The following is a 24,221-nucleotide window of genomic DNA, read 5'->3' on the forward strand; positions in this document are numbered from 1 at the left end:
CAACTTTTTTCTTTTATTTAGTCGTGGTGTTAGTGGAGCAAAGCAATCTCAGACTGAGTACCCAGAGACTGGAACAATACTTGCATAGTAAATTCAGCAAGGCAAGAAAGCAACATGTCCTAAGAAACAACAACAGAGGAAAAACTAAAACTATATTGGGGCTTAGGGAAAGCCAAGCAACAGATGCTAATAATCTTACCCTCTGCTTTAAACAGGTATATTATCTGTGCAATTCATAAAATGTTTTATAATTCAACAATGCAGCTGTCCTTTAAATATATACGGGAGTAAAGCTCCAACCAGATTGTTTGAATTGAACGTACAACAGTCAATCAGGTGTGTTCAGGGAATGGATGCAGTACAAGAGAATATAAACAATTAAGATTGAGTTTATGTAACATCAGCAAGCAGACTTTATGCTTTCTTCTAATTTGTCACAGAACTGTGGAATAATGTAAGTTACGAGGGGGCTCTGGAGGTCATCTGGTGGTCACCTCCTAAAAGCAGTACCAAGATTTCACAACCCCTCTAAGCCTCTGCTCCACTATTTGACTGCCCTTGTGGTGAAGAATTTCTTCTGTGTATCTGATTGAATTTTCATTGCTGCAACTTGGTCCCGTTGGTCCTTGTCCTTTCTCTTTGCTCTTCAAGGAAGAGTCAGGTTCTACCTACCTGTCCATTCTCATGAAGTAGCTAAAAACAGTGGTGAGGTCTTTGCTTAGTTTTCTCTTTTTAAGGCAGAACAAATCAAATTCTGCAGCCTCTTTTATGCAGTGTGCTCCGAGCTCCTGGTCATCATGCTGTCTTTTAGTGGACTGATTTCAGTATGTCAGTGTCTTTCTTTGGCACTGGGCAGGCCAAAACTGGACACAGGACTTCAGATGCAGTTTCACAACTTCCAAATAAAGGGGCAGAATCACTTCACTGGACCCACTAGTTACGTTCTTAGCAATGCACCAGCATGCACGATGCCTTTTTGACTGCAGGTGTACACTGTGTCTCTTGTGTACTCCTATTTGACATGTACACCAGAACCTAACTTTTTTTTCTGCAAATCTGCTCACCAACCAGTCAATCTCAAAACGTTCTGCTCCATGGAGCTATTATCTCCCAGTGCCAGACTTCGCATTTGCCTGTGTTGAACTTCACATGGTTCCTGTCAGCCAGTTTCTCCAGCCTATGAAATTACATCTGAAAGGTAGCAATGTCCTCCAGCATGTCAGCTTGCTCACCAGCTTCATCTGTGAACCTCCCAGTATCCCTTGTTACTGTCACAATATTTGTCTCTCTCACTGCATATGCAACTATAAAATAAACAAATGTCATTTATGAAATACCTTTAGCAGTATTAAAACTTCTTGAAAGCGTGTGTTCAAACAGCAGTTGTTTTCCAAAAGCCTGAATTAATGAACAGGTAGTTTTTGTTTCTTTCCGCTTGAAAGATAATGCAGCCTCATTTGTTCTAACTTAAAAAGTGGCATGAGCAGAGCACAGATTGTTCCAAACACATATTGGATCTATGGTAATCTTTACCATACAGAATCTTCAGATGAAACCTTTTCTAATGTGTTTCCCAGAGTATCTCCTATTTTAAAGAACACTGTGTGATGTTGTCGTGGTTTAGCCTCAGATGGCAACAAAGAACCACGTGCCGCTCGCACGTGCCTTCCTAATACAGGAAGGATCGTAAGAAAAGGCAAGACTCTTGGGTTGGGACAAAGGCAGTTTAACAGAACAGCAAAGGGAACATGCAAACAACAACAACAACAACAACACGGATAGGGGAATATACAAACGCGATTACGGAACCGCCGCCTCTCGCCGACCGGCCGGACCCCGGACGCCCCAGCCCGCTTTTAAGCAGCAACTTCCTGCCCCCTCCCCCGGCAGCTCAGGGTGGGCGTGGCTCCATGGCATGGAATACCAGGAAAAGTTAACCCTATCCCCACCGGAACCAGGACAGATGTTCTACCTGCAAATTTATCTTCAGCTATTTCAGAAAACAGTTTTCTATTTAATAAAATACCATTAAAAATGTATCTTAACAATAGTGGCACTTGCTTGTTGTATTTCATTTTTAGAAAAATGAGGTAGTAGCTGAGGGTGAAGAATAGTCAGTATTTAAGAAAAAACAGTAGTCAGATCAAATTAATCTGCTACTGTTCAGTGTATGTAAAGATTTATGTTTGGTCATGATCACAGTAAATTGAGGTGATAGTTCCACCTCCACTACTGTAATCTGATGTTAAACTAGATCTCTAGCATTTTATCCTATTCTGGTCCTTATGTACAGTATATGTTGTGTGACATGACTAAATAGAAAAAAAAAAGTGAGAGCTCAGAACTGGATCATCTTTCTTCATAAGGTTTGATAACAGGTATCTTATTAATTGCTCTTTTAATTGTCAAAAATGTAACATGTTAGATGTTACATCCATCCAATGTTCTGATGATGGATCAAAGAGCAAGAAAAAGAGAATGTCCATTTTCTTGTTCCTCCATATCTACAGTTAGAAGTAAAACTGAACACTTCCACAAAGTACATCCCTGCTCCTCTGCAGTGCCTTCATCACTTTACTGTTCACACTTTAGTGCCAAAGTTGCTTTTGTATGAGGAATTTCAAAGAGGAGAGAAAATGGGCTATTTCCCACAGTAGCTGTCACTTCGGGAGCCACCTTCAGAGCATGAGGCTCCCCTCAAAGTGCAGAACTGAGCAGAGTTTATGAATTATTCTTAATATATGAGGGAACAGAGGTTTTAAGGCACAGTCTGAGAGCTGGGAGTCCCTCAGCTCCATCTAGAGCTTAAAATGGTTGCAAGGCCGTTGCTTTGGTATGTTGTTTTGAAGATAATACGTGGGGAAAATAAAATCAACTAGGATAAATGTATCTGTTTGTATCTTAGGAGTCTGTCTAATGCTAGAGTATTGAAAACCGTAACTCCCACTGACAACAGGAGAAGTGAGAGCTACTTTGCACCTAGTAGGTGTCACACTATGGTACTTCTAGAGCCTGTTTTGTACTAATCACTGTTCCTTGTGTATTTGAATGAGTTATTATTGTGTTCGGGAGGTTTTTCCAAGGAGGCAAGAGAACTGCTTTGTTGTAATGGTATCTTTCCATAACAAATATAGAATGTTTAATAGGGATTGTTTGTGGTAGAGGCAAAAATATGCTGTTTTCATTTTCTTTCAGATGCTTCAGGCGTGCTCAGTCCAGCACCTACCAGTACCATATGCTGCATTTCCACCCCTCATTTCTAGTGACCCATTCCTTTTGCATCCTCCTCATATCTCTACTCACCATCCTCCTCACTTGCCACCTCCAGGACAATTTGTTCCTTTCCAAGCACAGCAGTCGCGGTCGGTAAGTAATGCTTCTTACTCCCCTCTGCATAGAATTGGTGGGGCTGGACGGGAAAATAGTGCTGATACCTGACTGAGGAAACGGAAGGATCTTGTTTAAAGTAATAAGTTTTTGCACTTATGCTTCCTTAGGAAGTCTGTAGCCACTTACTGTGAAGATGAAAATGTAATTTTAAAGTTCACCGTGTTTCTCTTCAGATTTTATCAGCTGTTGTCTGCTGTTTCTCCGTAGGCCTTTACTTCTGACAAAAAGATGTGTATTTGCTTCACCAACTATTCCTTCAGGTATTTCTTTCCCAGGAAGCAGAAGAGAATCCAGAGGAGGTTGTGTAGTGCTGTAGAGATCTCTGAGAAAAGCTTAGCATAGAGAGAAGAAAGCAAAGAATATTACTTTCATTACATGTTTCTTTTGTATGACTTCTCAGTTAATTTTTAAATGACCAGTGCTTTTCCTTAGATAATGATCTTATGTTGTCTAAGACATATTCAGGAGTCCACAGTCTTCCTTTCCCCTTTTTCTTTTTTTTTCACTTACGGAAGTTATTCACTTTACGAACGAAAGCCTTCTGCTTAAGTAGGCTTGGCTTAGTGATAGGAACTATGCAAACATGGGAAAACGTGACCCTGTTTTGGATTTTGGGGAAAATTAGTTTTTCATATCTGTCCTACAGCTCTTGCTGTGGGATTATCTGTATATTCATGTCCATTTATTTGCCCCTCTGACTAGAAGATGCCAGTATTTCACTAATGTAGAAATAGAGAGCAGCTTCCTTAATACTTACAAACACTGCTGAGCCTTCTCCGTGCCATGTCTCAGGTGTGGACAGGGTTGCAATCACTTTATTATGATGGTAGGAGAACAGCTGGGAAAATATGGTTTTCAGTGGTAATCTTTATGGGACTTTCCTTTAGAAAATGTATGGGCTTGGATTTTAGCTTGAGTTGCTTACTTAAGTTATTGATTAGGCTTGCCTGTTGACTTTCAGCTCTGGCAAGAAGGTTATACGTTAGTGATTTGACAATACCTTGTGTTTAAATTGGTCTCTGCGTAACAGGGAAACAGAATATTCCTTTTGTTCTTAGCTGAATGTCTAGAAATGGTGGAATTCTGTGTCAGGAACAGAAAAGTGCGTTAATCAAACAATGGCAATTCCTGGTTATTTCTTGAGCACTTTTGGGCCTGACTGACGTACTACAGTTGACTAGATTACAATACTGAACTGGAATCTCATGCTTCTGAAACCTCTGGACTGCGTGTTCTTGGTAGGACTGCTTGCATGACCCTCCTAGGAAAGCATCTGCTTGATCGCTGAATATCATTATCAGTTTAATCTGCTGGAATCGCCATGTTTCCTCTCCACTTTTCAGATATTCTGGCACAATTTCAGTTCTTGTCTATGGTTGTTTATTTTTTTCTCTCGCATAGTTGTACAGTGAGAGCAGCCTGGCAAGAAGGAGAGCAAATATTTGTCCTGAAAAATGCAAGACACAGGAAATTACAGCCACTCCTATATTTGCTAGATCGCATAAATTCCTGTCTATAAGCATGGCTAGCTGGAAAAGGTGAATTTATATCAAATGCGTAGTGTTGTCTTTGCTTTTTGGTAGTGTTAATGGCTCAGGAATTGTTTACAGAGTTACTGTGTGAAACTGAGTACAATTATACCTGTAATTATTTTTTTTTTACCCTATAAAATTGACCACATCAGCTCAGAATATACAGCTGGGATTGCAGTTTTTTATTGGGGAAAAATGGCATCTTTATTACTGCAAAAAAGCCTATCTCTCTCTCTCTCTTTTTTTTTTTTTTTTTTTTTTTAAAGCCACTTCAAAGGATAGAAAATGAAGTAGAACTGCTTGGAGAACATCTTCCTGTAGGAGGTTTTACATACTCTCCCTCAGCCCATCCACCAACACTGCCTCCCTCAGCTCCTCTCCAATTCTTAACCCACGATCCTTTACACCAGGAGGTGTCATTTGGTGTAGTAAGTATTGTTTTCTGTGCTACATTCTCCTTTATGCTGCATTAACTTTCTTGATCTTTATTCTGTAGTACATTCTGTTGAACAGTGACACTGCTTGCAGTTGTATTCCACTATTGTCTATAGCTGCATACCACAGTATTTTCCTTAAGCTTGTTTTAATCAACTTAACAGTACCTTAATGACACCAACAAATAATTCCTGATAACATTATCTGCAGAGTGTCGTAGCAGTTACTTAGAAAACATGCCATGTTGCCACACAGTCCAGGACTTCTACTCCAGAAATTAATCAGTACAGTTTAGAAAAGCTACTGTCACTTCTAGCTAATTCTTCAGCATACGTTGAGTTTCCACAAGTCAGGAAAGCTAGAAAGCTTTAAAATTAGTTCTTCTCCAGAGTGTTTGCAGTTTGCAGGCAAGCAGTTGTATATAGTGCTTCCATCATTTAGACTGCACCATGTTATACAGACAGCCAAGCTTGCTTTAAGCCAGCTTTCTGGGGATCTGCCAGCAGTTCAACTGCAGCAGCACAAAAAAAAATTAAACCTGCTGCATGACAAAGTCTGTGCTGAATTTTGTCTGTGTGTGTATGGTGTGCCCAGTATCTGTGCTACCTTTAGGACTTATATGGTGTGCTTCAATCTGCAGTTATATTAGTTATGAGATTTTGATGTTGTTGTTTTGTGGGGGTGGTCGTTGTGTTTTTTTTTTAAAAAAAAACAAACACCTCTTGCCTGTGTAATCCTTGAAGAAATAACTGGAAGTCAAGCATAGGGTCTGAATTTTTTAAATGCTTGACTTGTGCATCGACAGATGGTTTTAGAGGCATACCGTTATTTAAAATTTTAAACAAGAATGAGATTTTAGGCCCTGTGACTACAGAATGTACAGATAACTTCTCTTTCATTAGTTTCCTTGAAATCACACAACCCAGTTAAATGCTTGCTAAAGTTTTTATAAAGGTTAAATGTCTCCACTATTTAAAAAAAAAATAAAATTTAGCCCATTGTTAAACTAAAGGTATACAGATTTTCAATGAAGTTTCCAGTCACAAGGACTCACTCAAGACAAAGACGCTTAAAAACTTCCATAAACTGCTTGTTAGATGAATTATAGTCTAATCACAAACATTTTGTTTGAGTGAGGCTTTCTTGATTTCCAAGTTCAGTCTTTAAAGAAGATAAGGAACAAAATATAATTTCTTGCAGATTATCTAGCATTTGTGCTGTCTGATGCTTCAGTTCAGGGTTGTATATCGCTGAGGAGTAGAAGATAGGTATATTATAAGTAATCATATGGTCTTCTACAAAGCAATCCTAAATCTTCATAAATTTTTATTTATATTCAAATTATGATGGAATGGCTGCATTTCTGATTCTCTTTCATTCAGTGAACACAACTGTTTCTAATTATATTTTTGGATTACAGAATTCACAGAGCAGTAAAATTAATATTTGCTATGTCTAGTTTGAGATCTTACTTTCAAGAAAAAGACCCTGGCTCTTTTGCATTGTGTTTGCATTCATATGTAAATTTTACATATGACCATTGCTACTTATTAATAACGTTCCATTGTAAAGTTAGGGGGTTTTAGGTTAGTCATTGGTGGTGTTGGGCTTTTGCATTGTCTTAAATTTCAAACACGAAGGAAGAAAAACACATTAGTAAAGACTTTGAGTGTTCTTTGTTTAAGAAAAAAGAAGTCTGAATATGAATTCAGTAGTGGTACCTGAAATTCAGGCTTAAAAATTGCTAAAAAAGATCTAGTACTTTGAATATTTCTGGAAAAATATAGTTTGCCTTTAAGTGGAAATTTTTTACCATATATGTCCCCATTGTAGTAGGTAATGCAAGGAATTTTGAACAATTATAATGAAAACTTTTATATTTACAAGAGACTCAGCAGTTCACATCCTGTTTCCCAAACCAGCCTGCATGTAGACAAAGCACCCAAAGCTTTCAAGGACTTCTGTTGTGTTTTACCATTTTTTTCACATGGAATGGTATGATTGTGTGTTGTCACTGGTAATCAGTTCAAACTGAGGCTGCGGTTCTTTTGGATTTGAGTAGAGGATGGATTTTTTTAATAATGCTTTAGTGAAAGTGCATTTGAATCTTGAGATTTCATTTTATTTCACGATAAAGAAGGCAAAATGTTGAATCACAGACTGAATAAGGTTGGAAGGGAGGTCATCTGGTCCAACCCCCCTGCTCAAGCAGGGCCACCTAAAGCTGGTTGGCCAGAACCGTGTCCAGTCAGCTTTTGAATGTCTCCAAGGAGCAAGACTCCACCACCTCTCTGGGCAACTTTTGCCAGTGCTCAGTCACCCTCATGGCAAAGAAGTGTTTCCTGATGTTCAGACGGAGCCTCCTATGTTTCAGTTTGTGCCCATTGCCTCTGGTCCTGTCACTGGGCACCACTGAAAAGAGCCTGGCTCCGTCTTCTTTGCACCCTCCCTTCAGGTATTTATATACATTGATAAGATCCCCCCGAGCCTTCTCTTCTCCAGGCTGAACAGTCACAGCTCTCTCAGCCTTTCCTCATATGTGAGATGCTCCAGTCCCATCTTAGCAGGCCTTCATTGGACTCTCTTCAGTATGTCCATGTCTGTCTTGTGCTGGGGGCCCCAGAACTGGACACAAGTTCCAGTTCCGCAAGTTTCAGTTGAAGCTTATTTTGTTCTTTCTTGCAGCCTTACCCGCCTTTTATGCCTCGAAGACTCACAGGCCGCAGCAGATACCGGTCACAGCAGCCAATACCACCACACCCTTACCACCCCAGCCTATTACCTTATGTGCTGTAAGTTCAAAGTACATTTGCTTCCATGTAGGCTATTAAGAAGTCATGTGACTTGCAACAAGAGTCATGGCACTTTTTATGGTTTGACTCTACTGGAGAACAGGCATAATTCAGCTCCCCCAGAGAGGAGGAAAACTTCTGTTTCTGTGTAAAATTTTCAGCCTATTTTGAATAACATACTTCCTTGAGCAAGGAAGAATATTAAGTGAACAATTTTGTCCAATGTAGTTTCGTAGGGTTTTGTGAGGCACAGTAGCATCTTGTTTCTGAACTCTTTCATAAAATCTTCAGCATACAGAGTGTAACATACAGAGGCATGGTTACACTGGAGTCTTCGCTTATGGAATAAATTCATTTGGTTCTTAATTATAAAACACAAGGGTGGGAGCTTTCTGTGACGTCTATTCTTTGTTGGCTGAACTGCTAATCTGTTACAGCTGTTGAATTTCTGTTCTGCCTCTGATTAGCTGTTTCTGGAAAAGAAGTGGGACAATTAACATTTAGGAGTTATCTGTACTGTGTTATGGTAGACTCTCTGTGGAGGAGTTTGGGATACGACATGAGATTTATTACTCCTCTATGTACTGTTTTGGAAATAAGTATGAAGTGTTTGGAAAACAGAGATTATTTTCTGGTGCAAAGGTGACATTGACAAGGAAATAATCCAACAGCACCAGATCTGTAGTTTCTCTGTATATAGTTTCAGACATGGCATGAAAATGGCACCAGAAATCAAATCCAGTGAAGTTGTTCAGCTTTGCATCTTACAATCTGAGAATAATGTCATAGTTTCTTGCTTGTCCATTGAGGACAGGATGTGGCACAGTAGTTCCTGATGACTTCAGTGGGATTTTAGTATATTTTAGTGCTGCGAATTTGTATTTCTATGCCTGCGCATTAAGTTTTCACCCATAGTACTATCTTGGGGAGTAAAACCACTTGTTGAATATAAAAACAGAAAAACATCTCTCTCTTGCCTGTCTATCTGAAGAGATTGTGCTTCAACCAACTTCATAGTATGTGATGAAGTGAGTTTGTGCTTGCCTTCAGTATGGAAGTTGGTCCACTAGCATATCCTGTTTATCTTCATTGTGTGTTTTAGGCTTACACAAGTTTCAAGGTTTTTGTATAGGAGAGTGAAATGAACTTAGGGTTCACATTTTCTTTGTTGATATTTTATCCACTTAAAGAAATAAAACATATTTAAAACCAGAATGTCAATTCATTGTCAGTTTTAGCTCTCCATAATCTGTGATGATCAAGAGATTAGTTTTTGTAATAATGCTGAGCCTGGTTGGAAATATCAGTCGAGACATGCATGCTATTAAAAAGGCAGCACTCCCAGTAACAGTAAGTGGCAGAACTAGCTTTCTCCTTTGACTCTTTCACTTCAAAAGTCTACTCTTGACTTCAAACTTAGGATTTTTACCGGTTCTGAGAACTTGTTGATTTGAGAGGGATCAATAAGGTAACTTTACCTCTGCCAGATGTTTCTGTGCTTTCCTTCAGCAAGATGCTGAACCTTATCATTGTTTGCTCTCATGGTAGATCAATGCTCCCAGTGCCACCTGCAGTTGGACCAGCTTTCAGCTTTGAGTTGGATGTGGAAGATGGCGAGGTAGAAAACTATGAGGTTGGTGTGCGAACTACAACTACCTTTAAAGAAGAGACGTTAGCTCAAGCAATACATAAAATATTATTATATTTTACTTTTAATCCTACTTTTGCCTTTCAAATAAATGTTATGACTGTGAACACAGAATCTAGGAACCATCCTTTCAGATTTTTTTGCAATACTTAATATTAGAAGTGCTTAGCTTTACTTTTTGTCTGTTGCTCTCTTTCCCAGAATCCACCCTTCCGGTCTAGTAGTGATTAAATTTTTCAGCTTTTCTGTTCTACATGCTACTGTTCTCCTTTTCAATTTTAATTCATTTTAAATATCAAACAGAAGTGAAGCATTTTCAAAAGTTATTAGTTACTGGTTTTATGTGCATAACTTTGCAGAATAGTGTTAATACAGAATAGTAGTAATGTCATAGGATTAATTAATCTAAACATAATGTTTATAAAACTGCCTTACTGCCTTTTCTTCTTGGCTTCAGGAGGGTACAGTAGTTCACATCTATAGATGTAGAACCCTCTTTAATGTCCTAGATAATTTTTGGGCAGTCCCACCCGTTGTGTCTTTGCTGGTTCTGAGACTATTGTATTCCATTTGATTCCTCTTCAGTTGTCATCAATGCTTACTTTTGCATCTCTTTGCCTGTGGACCCCTGAAGAGCTCTGTGTAGTTGCACATTTTCAGTTTCACAATGAGCACTTCTGTAATAACTTCTGTGCTAGTTCAGGAAAGCATCTTCTTACTTCTAAGAATTTGGGCCCTAGGTTTGATAGTATTAGAAACCTCTTTGTGATCAGTACAATTCACAGCTTTCACCAAATCTTTTAACTTTTCTATGCCCCGGTTTTCCATCACATTTATAGTGATATTTTTCCTAGCATTCCTTGTGAAGGAATGCAAGTTACGTACATGATGAGTGCAAATTATTTACACAAGAGGCTTTTAGTTGCAATGCTTGGCTTATAGAAAATGAACATAAAATTGAGCAAAAAAAAAAAGTGCTTAAAGTTTGGTGATATGTATTTGTTTTCCAGATTCAGGATAAAATCTCCATATTTCAGTTCAGCTACACGAAGATGTGGAGTGGGAATCAGAACCTGTCCCATTAAATTCTTGGTTTCTCTTGCAAGACGAGACTCATGTATTCTTAGGAAGCAAATTTGTTGACTATTTTTTCTGGTTACCAGCACTATTAATTTCATATCAGGGTGAGGGGATCTGTCAGAAGCAAAATACTTACCAAACTGCACATGCAGCCACAGGACTAATTGGAAGCTGGGTCCTGGAGATTTTGAAATCCCAAAGCGAACATCTTACATAACCAGAAAGATGGTTGAATTCTGAAACGACTTTCCATGGGGCTTCTATTGTAGGGGAGAACTAAAGTTCTAAACATTTCTTAATAGAAGGGTGCTCTCTGCTACCAGCTGGGGTAGTAAGGTGTAATGGCAGCGCCACTTCTAGTGGAACCAGAGTCTGTTTGAGCAGTGACTTTTTAAATGTCTAGTTACCATGTTTTGCAGGCACTGCTGAATTTGGCAGAACGTCTGGGAGAAGCCAAGCCACGAGGACTGACAAAGGCGGACATTGAACAGCTTCCATCCTACAGATTCAATCCAAACAACCACCAGTCAGAACAGACATTGTAAGTGCATTGGTCTCTTTCAAAGGTCTGTAATTTAGGTGGCTGTATCTTCATTTCCTTAACTTGCGGCCTTAGCTAGGCCAGAAGGGCTTTAAAAGCAGTGATGTCAGTAAAGAGTTTTATTTAATTTTTTTTCTTGGACTGCTTTCTGGATCAAATACTATTTATCCTTACTTTAAAAATTTTATCCAGTCTCACTCATTTAGCTATATTTCAATTCAGTTCCTCAGCATTTAAAAAATTAAAATGAAAAAGTATTCTAGGTTCTGTTCACCATACAAGATATTAAAGTGACATTGTCAGCTTGGAACGTAGCCTTTGTTAAAATAGCTTCAAGTGCTGAAGTTTCAAGTGCTCCTGATAGAGCTTGGTCAGTGGTTTCAGAGTGCATCTTATTTTTAAAACCCATTAACTTACTGTGTTTGAAAGATCTGCATAACCGAGTGGAAAGGGCAGTATAGGTATGAAGGTAGTTAAAGTGAATTAGTACCAAATGCTGTCTAATGTTTGAACTTCAGTGTAAGGATTTTTCTCTGATATTCCAGTTTTAGTGCCCCTCATTGTGACTTCCTGGTATCACTAGGGAGTGAACTTATAGATCATTATCTCCACCATTTTGAATTTTGATTAAACACCTGTTCTATTGGTTTGGTCTGTGAACTCCTGTGAGCAAGAGCACTTGCTTTGTGATTTGAAAGTGCAGAAAAATAAACAAAACAAAAAAGCAGTTATTGGTTTAGGTCGTCACACTGTACATATTCAACGACAAATATAGATAATTTTAGCTACCCAAGGAGTACAAGAGCTACCATGTTGGCAGTCATACCTGTAAAGTTTTGTATGGAATATGGATTTGTTGTTTTAACATAGCAGATACATTTGAACTTTGTTGTCTTTTTTAGGTGTGTGGTGTGCATGTGTGATTTTGAGTCAAGGCAGCTACTTAGAGTCTTACCCTGTAACCATGAGTTCCATGCTAAGTGTGTTGATAAATGGCTGAAGGTAAAAAAAAAACCATATATTCATCCCTAACTTATAGGGAATTCATTATGTAGTTTTGGGGGGTGGGCTGGGGGTATTTTGCTGTTCCACTTCATCTTGTTTCACATTTTTAATACTTAGGCTATAAATGCCAACAGAGTGCAAGCACTGCCTACTTACGATGTTTTTGTAACAATTGCTGAAGGATGTTTCTTTATAATCTTTGTCACAAGGAAAAATGAATATGAAGAGAACTATTTTCACTAACAGACGGTACTGTGTTTTCCATTTGCACAAAACAATGACTGTGAATTGGAGTAATACCTGAAATTAAAGAAAACTTCAAAAAAATAATAATATAGGAAGTATGAATTAGAGTTTCTGTGATGATGGTGGCTTTAACTGTTTTATGTATCTTGCATAGCAAGAATGAGTACTAATACATTCCTCCTCCACTTTGGTATTAACGTTAGGGTCTGGGGCAAGTAAAATGTGTTATGTATGTACATATATCTGTATGCATATATACATATACATAGAAATGTAATATATGCAAATAGAAATTATAATTTTAAAAAATTATTATATACCCTTCCAAGAGAACTGGAGCAGAAAAGAAGGGATCTAGAATCAGGGCAGACCAGTAAGAGGACAGTGAAAATAGCAGCAGTACAGAAGATGTGAAGAACAAGAAATACAAATAAGTAGATGATGGTAGACAGCCATCTCTACAAGGTGCATTAGCCAGATCAACTGAAGTATTGATCCCCATCTCGCCTCATCTTTTTTCAGTCTTTTATTCTGTTCAGCTTTAGTGTAAGTCTGTGTGTCATCTGTCGTGTAGAACATTTGAAACTGCAATGGTCCTATGTTAATACAGGATACAGTCCCTAGAGAATTACAGACAGTGCGTGTTGTTTTCCAAAAGGAAACTAAACCCCCTTGCCTTTATGGCTTCATAAAAGCAAGAAATGAATATTTTAGGCACACACTAAAATATTCAGCGCAGAGAATGAAAAAATCAAGTTATTATTGACAGCATTCTTTTGGCTGACAAGATATCAAGAATAATGAGAAATATTTTAGAAACTGGGATATGAAATTGCTCTTCAGCTACAGTACCCACAGCAGTCTTAGGCTTCTACAAAATCTAAGGCCAATGTAAATGTTTCCACAACAGTGCTCATAACTTTCAGTAAAACTTTTGTCCTTCAGTATCTGCCTCCATGTACATACTTGAAAATCAGCAAAAGGAATGTAAACACCTATTTTATTGTCAGATTAAGAAAACACATGCACACACCCCCATAATATTATCAATATATCTATGCTAGATGTATGGTGTTTTACTCAGTAACTGCAAATTAAGAGTAGATTATATCTATTCATGTGGTATTCTCCAGTGTTCCCCTACTCCTTTCAAGGAGTGTTCACGTTAGATTTGTCAAGTTTTTTGATTGCATGAAACTTTATAAATCATTTGTGGTGTGGACAGAGTATCCAGAGATAGTATTCACTCTGTTTTATGAAAAAAGAACTAAGATCATTTGACACAACCTGTGAGATAGCAGTTGCTATAGGTATATGTAGGCTAAATTGATTATATAGATTTTAAAAAAGATAGCTCTTTCCAGGCTATTAATGCAAAAAAATATACCTCTGATTCATAGAGCCCCTGATCTGCAGATTGCTGGAAGTTAGAAGAACATGTCAGGGAAGTATCATGCATGCTTGTCCTGTTCTTCTGCTCTTTCTTACCTGACGTTGATTTCAAGAGTCAGACAAGTATGTTGAATTAAGCTTATTTGGGACTCAGTGTGGCAGTTCTACAGTTAGATTTAGTACTTTCAACTGGTAATGAACTTACAATCAAATTCAGAACAGCAAAGTGGGGAAAAAAAGAGATTTAGTTCAGTCTTTGTTTTCAGAATCAGATGTACTGTAGTAATGGTAAAACAGCTTTTTTTCTGATGTTCTTGTCCCAGCCTAGAAGCTTTGTATTTTTGAACAGATCTGCAAGTGTGGTATTTTCTAAAGGTTGTCTTATAATAGAAAAACTCTATGACTGTAAGAGTGTCAGCTAGCTGGGGGAATAAGGTGAAAGATACGCAATCTAAACCTAAAGGGGGGTGCAGTTATACCCAGCTAAAACTGCTTTTATCAACATCGGTAATTCCAGAGCTAGATGCAAAATAAGCTAGACAAGGTTAAAGCATCATAGCGTAGGATTGCAACCATATGGGTTTAGTTACACTGGTACAAAGGCATTATATGGATATAAAGATTATTTTGTTTGCAAACTGTAACAAATTACCTGTAACACCAGCCTATTTTAGTTACAGCCTCTATCTAAACTTGGTTACAGTTAAGCACCAAACATCTGGAAGTGAGGATAACGGGGAGATATTTTGTGCTATAGTTTTGCCTTCTGTCCATTCCTTTATGTATTTGACAACTATTTTTTTTGTGTGTATGTTGATAGTATAATAATGTCCACATCCCCTTAATTCAGGCAACATCATGTTGATAAATTCTGCAAAGGAAGGTAAAAATCGTAGCTTTCAGTACTTGTAAGTTTTTTTCCACAAGGTAAAAAATTAAAATGTTAGCAGTTTGTCCCTATGTTTTACTGATTTTAATCTTGCCTCTTTGAAGAAAGAAGTTGCTATCTAGGAATATTTCTAGAACTAGTTCTAGAACTGTGGAGTCAAGTTGATTCTTTTAAGTTTCACCGTGTTGTTAGTGAAGGATTTAAATAAGAGGCTGGTGATCCAATCCAACTATATTAAAAAAAATTAAAAAATCCTTATTCTACTGCCTGTTGTTGATGATGGAGAAAAAAAAAAATTATCTGAGAAAGCTCTGTGGCTTGTCTATGCTTGAAAGGTTTGATCTGCCCTGCCTGGTATAGTGCGATGTGCAGTACTACCTTTTTAGGTAGTGTGAGCAAGTGAGAGGAAATGTTGTTCTACAGTGCATTAGCTTTCCCACTTTAATTTATACTTCCCTGGTTAAGCAAGGTTAAAGAATTGTGAGAGAAGATGTAATACTGTGCAGAAAACCAAATTAACAGGAGGGATGTTATCCTTTTGCTTTTCACAGTATTGTTAATTCCTATTTCACAGGATTTGGTTATTCCTTAATATCCAGTCTGTGCTTTACAAAAACTACAATAATAACTATGATATAAACTATAAAAAATAATAAAATGAGTAATTGACAGGAAAAATCTACCCTGTTTTAACTTGCATTACTAAATAGTGTTTTTCAGTAATAAAATATTACTTTCATTGGCATTTATCATTTGGATTTGAAATTTGTGGCCATGATTTCTCAACGCTGGCCTTCAGAGCCCCATTTTTTGATGCAGCTCACACAGGAAGGGCACCTCTTTGAATGAGGGGCATTCTGCTGGCCGAATGGGAGACTTGAAGTACACCTAACACAGCAGCCGGGCACTGTCTTGTGACTGTCTGCACAGGTCCAGGGCACTCATGCTACCTGCCTCTCAAGGCAGAATGGTGGGCACTTGTCAGAGGGCAAACACTGCAGCTCTGGCTGGGAGGTCTGCACCATCTACCCCAGCAGTGGCCGATGCCTCCACCCAGAGGAAGCTGCTGAAGAGAGCGGCTGCAGTGCAGACATCAGACTGCAGGACGTGCCTCGACCTCTTCTCCTGGGGCAGGGATAGGTGGCAGACCTGCTTGCAAAAGGTGTGCCCAGGTAGAGGACCTGCTGCAGCTCAGCCACCTGAGCTACAGGAGATAGTGAGGAGGCATTGCATCGGGGAGGCCAGGGAGTTAAATAGCTGATTCCAAGCACAGTCTGCAGTGGACCCGCAACCCATGGCCAAACAACCAAAAATTCCCCTACCAGCACACAGAAAAGGGAGGGGTGCCAATAGTGCAGAAGAATGGAAGCTTGCAATGACAAGGACCAGCAGTAAGAAGAGACCCAAAGCCTGAGATGCCCTTGCAGAACCGCTTCACTGCTCTGCAGACTGAAGAGGAAAAACTAGTCACATAGGAGAGATGCTGGAGCTGAGTAAGGCAGTCTGAACTGCTCTCTGTGTAACAACCAGAGCAACTAAGAAAAGGTGACCAGCGATAGTAGTAGGCGACTCTCTTCTGAGGGGAACAGAGGCACCCATTTGCTGACCTGATGCACTCTCTAGAGTGTGCTGCTTATGAGGGACTCTTATCTAGGATATCACCAAGAGATAACGAGCCTCGTACAGTCCACTGACTGTTATCTGCTGCTATTGTTTCATGTGGGCACCAGTGATACGACCAGGAACAGTCTGAGGAGTATCAGGAAAGATTATGGAGCCCTGGGAGCAGTGGTTAAGGACTCTGCAGCACAGGTAGATTTTTCATCAATACTCCCAGTCAAAGGGAGAAGCTTTGACAGGGCCAGTCAGATCTGGCAAATCAACAAATGGCTACAGGACTGGTGCCACAGCCAGGAGTTTGGCTACTTAGACCATGGGACTTGCTTCGAGAAACAATGTCTACTGGGGGCTGATGGGATCCACCTCTGAGAGAAGAAGAGCATCTTCGGCCTAAGGCTTGCCAAGCTGGTGAAGAGGGCTTTAAACTAAAGTTGCTGGCGGAGGGGAACATCAATCCATCCCAGTCCCCAGTACGATGCCAGTGCCAGCAATAGATGCCTGGAGCCTCGACAAGAATCACAGGTCAGCAGGAGAGCACCTGGAGTGCAGCAAAAAGGAATTCCAGTCAGTAAGTCAGCTTTACTGGGGGCCCAACTTACTTACACGAACACACATAGCGTGGGGAATAAACAGGCAGATTTAGAGGCATCTGCAGGGCTGTGATCTTATTGGCATCCCAGAGACATGGTGGGGTGGTTCCTATGACTGGAGTGTTGGAATGGAAGGATACAGGCTGTTTAGGAAGGACAGGCAGGGGAGATGAGGAGGGGGTGTCACCCCCTGTGTCAGTGACCAGCTGGAGTGTGTGGTGCTTTGCTTGGTGTTGGATGAGGAGCTGACTGAGAGCTTATGGGTCAGGATCAAAGGGAGGATAAGGACAGATGATGTTACAGCGGGCATCTCCTATAGGCCACCTGACCAGGAAGACCGCAATGACAAGGCCCTCTATAGACAGATGGACCTCCTTCACAAGCCCTGGTCCTTATGGCAGACTTCAGCCACACCGATATCTGTTAGAGGGACAACACAGCAGGGCATAAGCAATCCAGGAGGTTCCTGGAATGCATTGATGATAACTTCCTTCTCCAAGTGATGGAGCAGCCTATGAGGAGAGATGCCATGCTGGACCTTGTTCTCACCAACAAGGAGAGGCTGATGGGTAATATGACGCTCAAGGGCATCTTTGGCTGCAGTGACCATGAGATGGTGGAGTTCACGATCCTTAGGGCAGTGAGGAGGGCACACAGCAAGCTCACCACCCTGGGCTTCAGGAGAGCAGACTTTGGCCAATTCAGGGATCTGCTTGGTAGAGTACCATGGGATAAAGCCCTGGAGGGAAGGGGGGTCCAAGAGAGCTGGTTAGTATTCAAGGACCACCTTCTCCAAGCTCAGGAGCAATGCATACTGACAAAGAGGAAGTCAGGCAAAAATGCCAGGAGGCCTGCATGCATGAACAAGGAGCTCCTGGACAATCTCAAACTGAAAAAGGAAGCCTAGAGCGGGTGGAAGCAAGGACAGGTAGCCTGGGAGGAATTAGAGGGAAATTGTCTGAGCAGCCAGGGATTAGGTTAGGAAAGCTAAAACCCAGATAGAGTTAACATCTGGCCAGGGACATCAGAGACAACAAGAATAGCTTCTACAGGTACATCAGTGATAAAAGGAAGATAAAAGGGAAAATGTGGACCCACTCAGGAGGGAAATGTGAGACCTGGTCACCTGGGACATGGACAAAGCTGAGGCACTCAGTGATGTTTTTTGCCTCAATCTTCACCAGCAAGTGCTCTACCCATGCTGCCCAAGTTGAAGTAGGCAAAGGCCAAGGACCGGGAGAATGAGGAACCCCCACTGTAGCAGAAGATCAGATTTCAGACCATCTAAGGAACCTGAAGGTACACAAGTCCATGCGACCTGATGAGATGCGTCCATGGATCCTGAGGGAACTGCTGGATGTTCTTGCCAAGCCACTATCCATCATATTTGAGAAGTCATGGCAGTCCGGTGAAGTTCCCGCTGATTGGAAAAGGGGAAATATAACCCCCATTTTCAAAAAGGAAAAAAAGGAAGACTTGGGGATCTGCAGGCCAGTCAGTCTCACCCCTGTGCCTGGCAAAATCATGGAGCAGATCCTCCTGGAAACTCTGCTAAGGCACACGGAAAATAAGGAGGTGATTGGTGACAGCCAACACAGCTTCACTAAGGGCAGGTCGTGCCTGACAAATTTGGTGGCTTAGAAAGCCACGATGGTGTTAGAGCAACTGACATCATCTACCTGGACTCGTGCAGAGCATTTGACACTGTCCCGCATGGCATCCTTGTCTCTAAATTGGAGAGACGTGGATTCGATGGATGGATCATTCAGTGGATAAGGAATTGGCTGGACAGTCACACTGAAAGAGTTACAGTCAACAGCTTAATATCCAAGTCGAGCCCAGTGACAAGTGGTGTTCCTCAGGGGTCGGTACTGGGACTGGTGCTGTTTAACATCTTTGTTGGGGACATGGACAGTGGGATTGAGTGGACCCTCAGCAAGTTTGCTGAAGACACCAAGCTGTGTGGTGTGATAACATGCTGGAGGGAAGGGATGCCATCCAGAAGGACCTGGACAGGCTTGAGAGGTGGGCCTGTGCAAACCTCATGAAGTTCAACAAGGCCAAGTACAAGGTCTTGCACCTGGGCCAGGGCAATCCCAGGCACAAATACAGAATGGGCAGAGAATGGCTAGAGAGCAGCCCTGAGGAAGAAGGACTTGAGATTGTTGGTGGATGAGAAGCTCAACATGAGCCAGCAATGTGCGCTCACAACCTGAAGCCAACTGCATGCTGGGCTACATCAAAGGAAGAGTGCCTAGCAGGTTGAGGGAGGTGACTCTGCCCCTCTACTCTACTCTTGTGAGACCCCACCTGGAATACTGTGTCCAGCTCTGGGGCCCCCAACTTAAGAAGGACATGGACCTGTTGGAGTGAGTGCAGAGGAGGGCCACAAAGATGATCAGAGGGCTGGAGCACCTCTGCTATGAGGACAGGCTGAGAGAGTTGGGGTTGTTCAGCCTGGAGAAGAGAAGGCTCCAGGGAGGCCTTATAGCAGCCTTCCAGTACTTAAAGGAGGCCCACAGGAAAGATGGGGAAGGACTCTTCATGAGGGAGTGTACCAATAGGATGATGGGTAGCAGTTTTAAACTGAAAGGGGGTAGTTTTAGATTAGATATTGGGAAGAAATTCTTTACTGTGAGGGTGGTGAGACACTGGAACAGGTTGCCCAGGGAAGCTGTGGATGCCCCATCCCTGGAAATGTTCAAGTCCAGGTTGGATGGGATTTTGAGCAACCTGGTCTAGTGGGAGGTGTCCCTGCCCATGGCAGGGGGGTTGGAACTAGATGATCTTAAAGGTCCCTTTTAACCCAAACCATTTTATGATCTTACGATTCTTCCTTGTATTTTCATTGAAAAATTTGGCTACCTTAGAAAATCTTGGAGTTGACAGTGGTTTGTCCTGCAATTTTGGGAGCTATGAAATACAGAATTTGAGGCAGGGAAGAGTTTGCTTCACTCTGCCCTTTTCAAATGAAATGTTTTATCATAGATGTTATATGTTTGATTTGAGGTTTTTCTCATCATTTGCTGAAATGTAATTAGCCTTTATTTGAAAAGGGGGATGAGAAGGCATAAGTACTTTCCCAGTAGCTTAAGGAATGTTACTTCTCATGTTTCTTATCTTTTTAAGGAACCTCTAAAAGTAAAAGACTCACAGGACATATTTTCAGTGAGTGCTTTACTGAAGGGCTAAATTTAGACATGCTTGTGTGTCTAATTGGAATACCTGTTTCATCAGGTCCTCTTTTCTCTCCTCTCTCTGTCTCTCTCTCTCTTCCACCCCAGCCTCTTTCTTTCTCTCTCTCTCTCTTTCTCTGTCTTTCTCTCTCTCTCTTTCCTCCTTTCTGTCTTCTAAAACCCCTTCCCTTTTCCCCTGTTCTGCTTTCAGCTTTGACCAAGTCAGTGTGATGGATTTCTGTGAGAATGACTGAATAAACAGAGTATGAAGAGATGTGATCCCTGATCAGTAGAGCTTGTGACAACATGACACCCTCATATAGGAGGTTTATTTGCAGATCAAGGTTGCTAGTCTTGTTTTGGTGGGTGCACACAGTAGAGCTTCTTACTTGCATCCATCTGATTGCAATAGACTATAACTATGTATCTGCATTAATAAAACCACCATCACTTAGATAAAGCCTAGTTTGTCGTTTTGCTTTATTTTTAAAGATAAAAGGCACAATGTTTTTTTGTAAACATGATTTTGAATTGGTGAACTTATCACACCACTGTAACGTAACAAAAAAAAACCTAAAAAAAAGGCATAAGCACACTTTGTCTTCTCTGGTTTTGAGTACTCTTGAATTGCTTTTCAGTACTCACAGATGTCAGTGTCGTATACACATTACCTTAACAACGTATTTGTCAGTACAGTAAACCCTCTCTTGTTTCTGGTTTTACAGGCAAATCGTACCTGCCCAATTTGTAGAGCTGATGCTTCGGAAGTGCATCGTGATTCAGAATGACCAATCTAAGAGCACAAATCTGGTTTGGGTGTTTCTGGTCACATGTATATATGAACTCTCTATTGAACTTACCCATGTGGCTTCCAGCCTACCCTTTATACAAAAGGGTCAATGGACCTTACTTTGCACTGTGTGACTTAATCAATTATAAAGCTTATAACTAGTCTTCACAGTAATGGGATTGTTATACTAACAGTGTGATTGGAACTCCAAAGATATTTTTTTTAGCTTAATTTTGTGTGTGCACTAACATTCCCTGGTTTTTGTGTGATCATTCCGAGTGTTGCGAGATTACTGTGGATGTGATCTTTTAGCATGTGCTTTTATATAAAACAAAAAAGAAAAAAAAAGTGGTAGCTCCAAACAATATAGCAATCTACCTTATATAGAGCCTTCAGATACTGTGAGCGGGAATGAATGGTGCGAATGTGTGCTCGCTTGTGAGAGGATGCGTGAAGTGTGGTTGAGGACCTATATACCAGCATGTACTGAGAACGTATGTGTGTAGTAATAATTATGCTGCAATGTATAATCTTGTGTGTTATTTAAACAGTACTAGTACTGTACACTGGTTCCTTTCCTTGTGTTTGCAGTTGCACACTGAATGCGATGGGTGCAGCAATTACAGACATTTAGTATTTCCTCCCCAATGTACTTACAGGTATAAAGACCTTTCTACCTACTATTCAAACAGCTGTTATGCTTCCCCTTCATTGGAGGCTTTAAATGTCTACTACTAAAGAGTGCATTGATTGTTCATACACGAGTAACCTTGGGGTTTTTAGCATATGTTACAAAATCTGGATTTTTAAATGGCTGATTTACAAGTTATTTTATCAATGTAAAGTTGCTATATTGCACAAATCATTTAGCAATATTAATATTTTCAATTGCTAATATGAATACCAATGCTATTCTGTTCTCCTTTTAATTTTTTCTACCTGGATTTGCCACTTACATGTTTCTTCCATGAAAGGAAGCAGAAAGGAGACTGAGGGTCTTGTGCAACAGCACTTCATTTTTGGCCATTGTGCTTGCTAAGGACATAATCTTTTAGCTTATAAATACTGGCTTTAATCACATACACTCTTTGTCATTTACAAGGGAGTTTATATACAACTAAAATAACTCATAAAAGATTACAATTTTATTCCTGCAACTTCATGAATAAAATAAAATTTTTAGCATTTTCTCAAGAGAAGTAGAATTTCTGATTGTTTTCATTGTATCACAAGAGAAGATGGTTTTTGATGACTAACTGCAGAGTCCAATTGCCCTGATGCTGCTTCTTGCCCTTCCTTGTTTCATGATAAGTGCAGTATAAAGAAAGAACTCCCTTGGTTTTTGGAGTCAAGTTTCCAGAGCACTCCCCTACAGCAGAAAATTGTAACACCTTCCAGAACAGTGCTGTGAAATAGGAGGTGATAACCTCCATTCAGGTGCTCTGAATAATGGTTTATTTGAGCTATTGAAAAACAATTTATCTTCATGTATAACATTCAGACTGTTAACACTTTTGATATGTTCTAGCAAAATATTTAGGTCTGCATACCATAGTTATTCAAAGGATGCACTTTTTGCCACAAAATTACCCTAAATTCAGTTCATTACTTTAGTTGCAGCAGCACAAGTGGCACAATTAGCAATATTGCTGCAACTTGCTGCCAGTCTCAGCTTTAAGTTTATTCTTTGTCATTTCTGATGCTTTTGTATGCTGCTATGCTTTAGTATCAGTTATTATATCAAACAGTGTTAGATGATTTTCCTCTCTGAAGATCTACAGACCAGTCACAGCTCTTGGTGCAGGTAAAATAAAAGCACAATTTTGCCCTATTTGAAATGCTCTTCCCTCTGTTTAGTTATGCAGGTAGTTCTCAAAAACAGTGAGTCTTTCCATGCCTATCCATACTTAAGAACACTAAATAAATAAAAATGCTGTTACATCAACTTCAAAACATTAGAATTTCTTCTTTCTTCCAGTGGAGTTAAATAGGCTTTTCAGAATAACACCTAGCAGGTTAAATTACATGTAATAAGATTTATTTTTTTTAACAAATAAGATCATGTTGTTTAAAAATCATATACCACATATGTCTTAAAAAACTTAGGCTCTTTTATATAACTGCAAAAGAAAGAATTATTTGTGTACAGATTTAAACATAGTTAACACTACTGTGCTTAGTATTTCGTTTGAAGCAGGGAAAGAGGGTACTTTTTCTAAGTTACATACGAATGAACAAAACACTTTGTAGCTAAGGGAAAGTGTCCTCTTTCTAGAACTGGAGAAGTCTTGATACGTAATGTCCCTTTTTCCCCAGTAAAAAACTCTGTGAGGCAGTGGGAGATCTAGGAGATGGAGGGTCAAAGTTAGTAAAATGCTGAAATTAATTGTTGCACTCTTATGGCTCATCTCTTCTGGAATGGTTCTTTCGTTTGCATGGGACTCTTGTAGATGTATGTGGACTTGCTTCCTGTCGTTAGTGCATATAAACAGCACACATGCATATGTTCTGAATCAGCTCAGACAAGCTACAAGCAAGTCCTCTGTGTTGTGGCTGTCAGGGGAGGGGGATTCATGTTCAGCTGTTAACTGCCATGTGTTATGCACATTTCTGTGTAATTCCATAGCCTGCCATGGTGCCTGGCAGCACCTGAATTCAGCAAGATTTTTTAATGTTCATTGCCTTTCTGCCATCACCTGTCTCCTTTTTCTCAAAAAAAAAAAAAAAACAAAAAAAAAACCAAACACAACCCACAAAACCAACCTGTAATATGTCCGCGTTATCATATTGTCACTGCTGTGTTTTTTGCATAAACTGTCAATTTAATTTGACATTTTAGTGGATATCAAGGCCTACAGATAATTCCTATGTCCCATTACAAAAAAATTAAAGCCTTTTGTTCTATGCCATTTTGTACAAGCTCTTGAATGTGATTTCACACTGTTATACATTGTAGAATACTTGGGATGAAATTGACCAACATTCTTAATTTTAGTTGTAGAAAACACATTTTGACTGAGTTATCTTTGGGCCTTTTACCTCATTTTGCTACTTGTATTTCAGATTTGCTAATGATTATGAAAGCTTATGTGTTT

General features: G+C 39.9%; 1 protein-coding gene across 8 annotated transcripts in view; it reads left to right on the top strand.

Annotated features, from left to right (window-relative positions):
- The window catches only part of LOC141735770 (E3 ubiquitin-protein ligase RNF38), a 117,719-nt gene extending 93,702 nt beyond the window's left edge, over window positions 1–24,017 (top strand). For 7 of the 8 annotated variants that reach the window (XM_074568904.1, XM_074568906.1, XM_074568912.1 and 4 more), the window contains 7 exons: window positions 3,196–3,366; window positions 5,189–5,350; window positions 8,043–8,149; window positions 9,698–9,782; window positions 11,297–11,418; window positions 12,321–12,420; window positions 21,062–24,017. In XM_074568904.1, the coding sequence (XP_074425005.1) occupies window positions 3,196–3,366; window positions 5,189–5,350; window positions 8,043–8,149; window positions 9,698–9,782; window positions 11,297–11,418; window positions 12,321–12,420; window positions 21,062–21,124 (810 nt within the window). In that variant the 3' untranslated portion in view covers window positions 21,125–24,017. The remainder of the gene's footprint in view (window positions 1–3,195; window positions 3,367–5,188; window positions 5,351–8,042; window positions 8,150–9,697; window positions 9,783–11,296; window positions 11,419–12,320; window positions 12,421–21,061) is intronic. The other variant, XM_074568905.1, reaches the window with a different exon arrangement.
- The last annotated feature ends 204 nt before the right edge of the window (window positions 24,018–24,221 follow it).

This window comes from Larus michahellis, chromosome Z, assembly GCF_964199755.1.
Source record: "Larus michahellis chromosome Z, bLarMic1.1, whole genome shotgun sequence".
NCBI lineage: Eukaryota > Metazoa > Chordata > Aves > Charadriiformes > Laridae > Larus > Larus michahellis.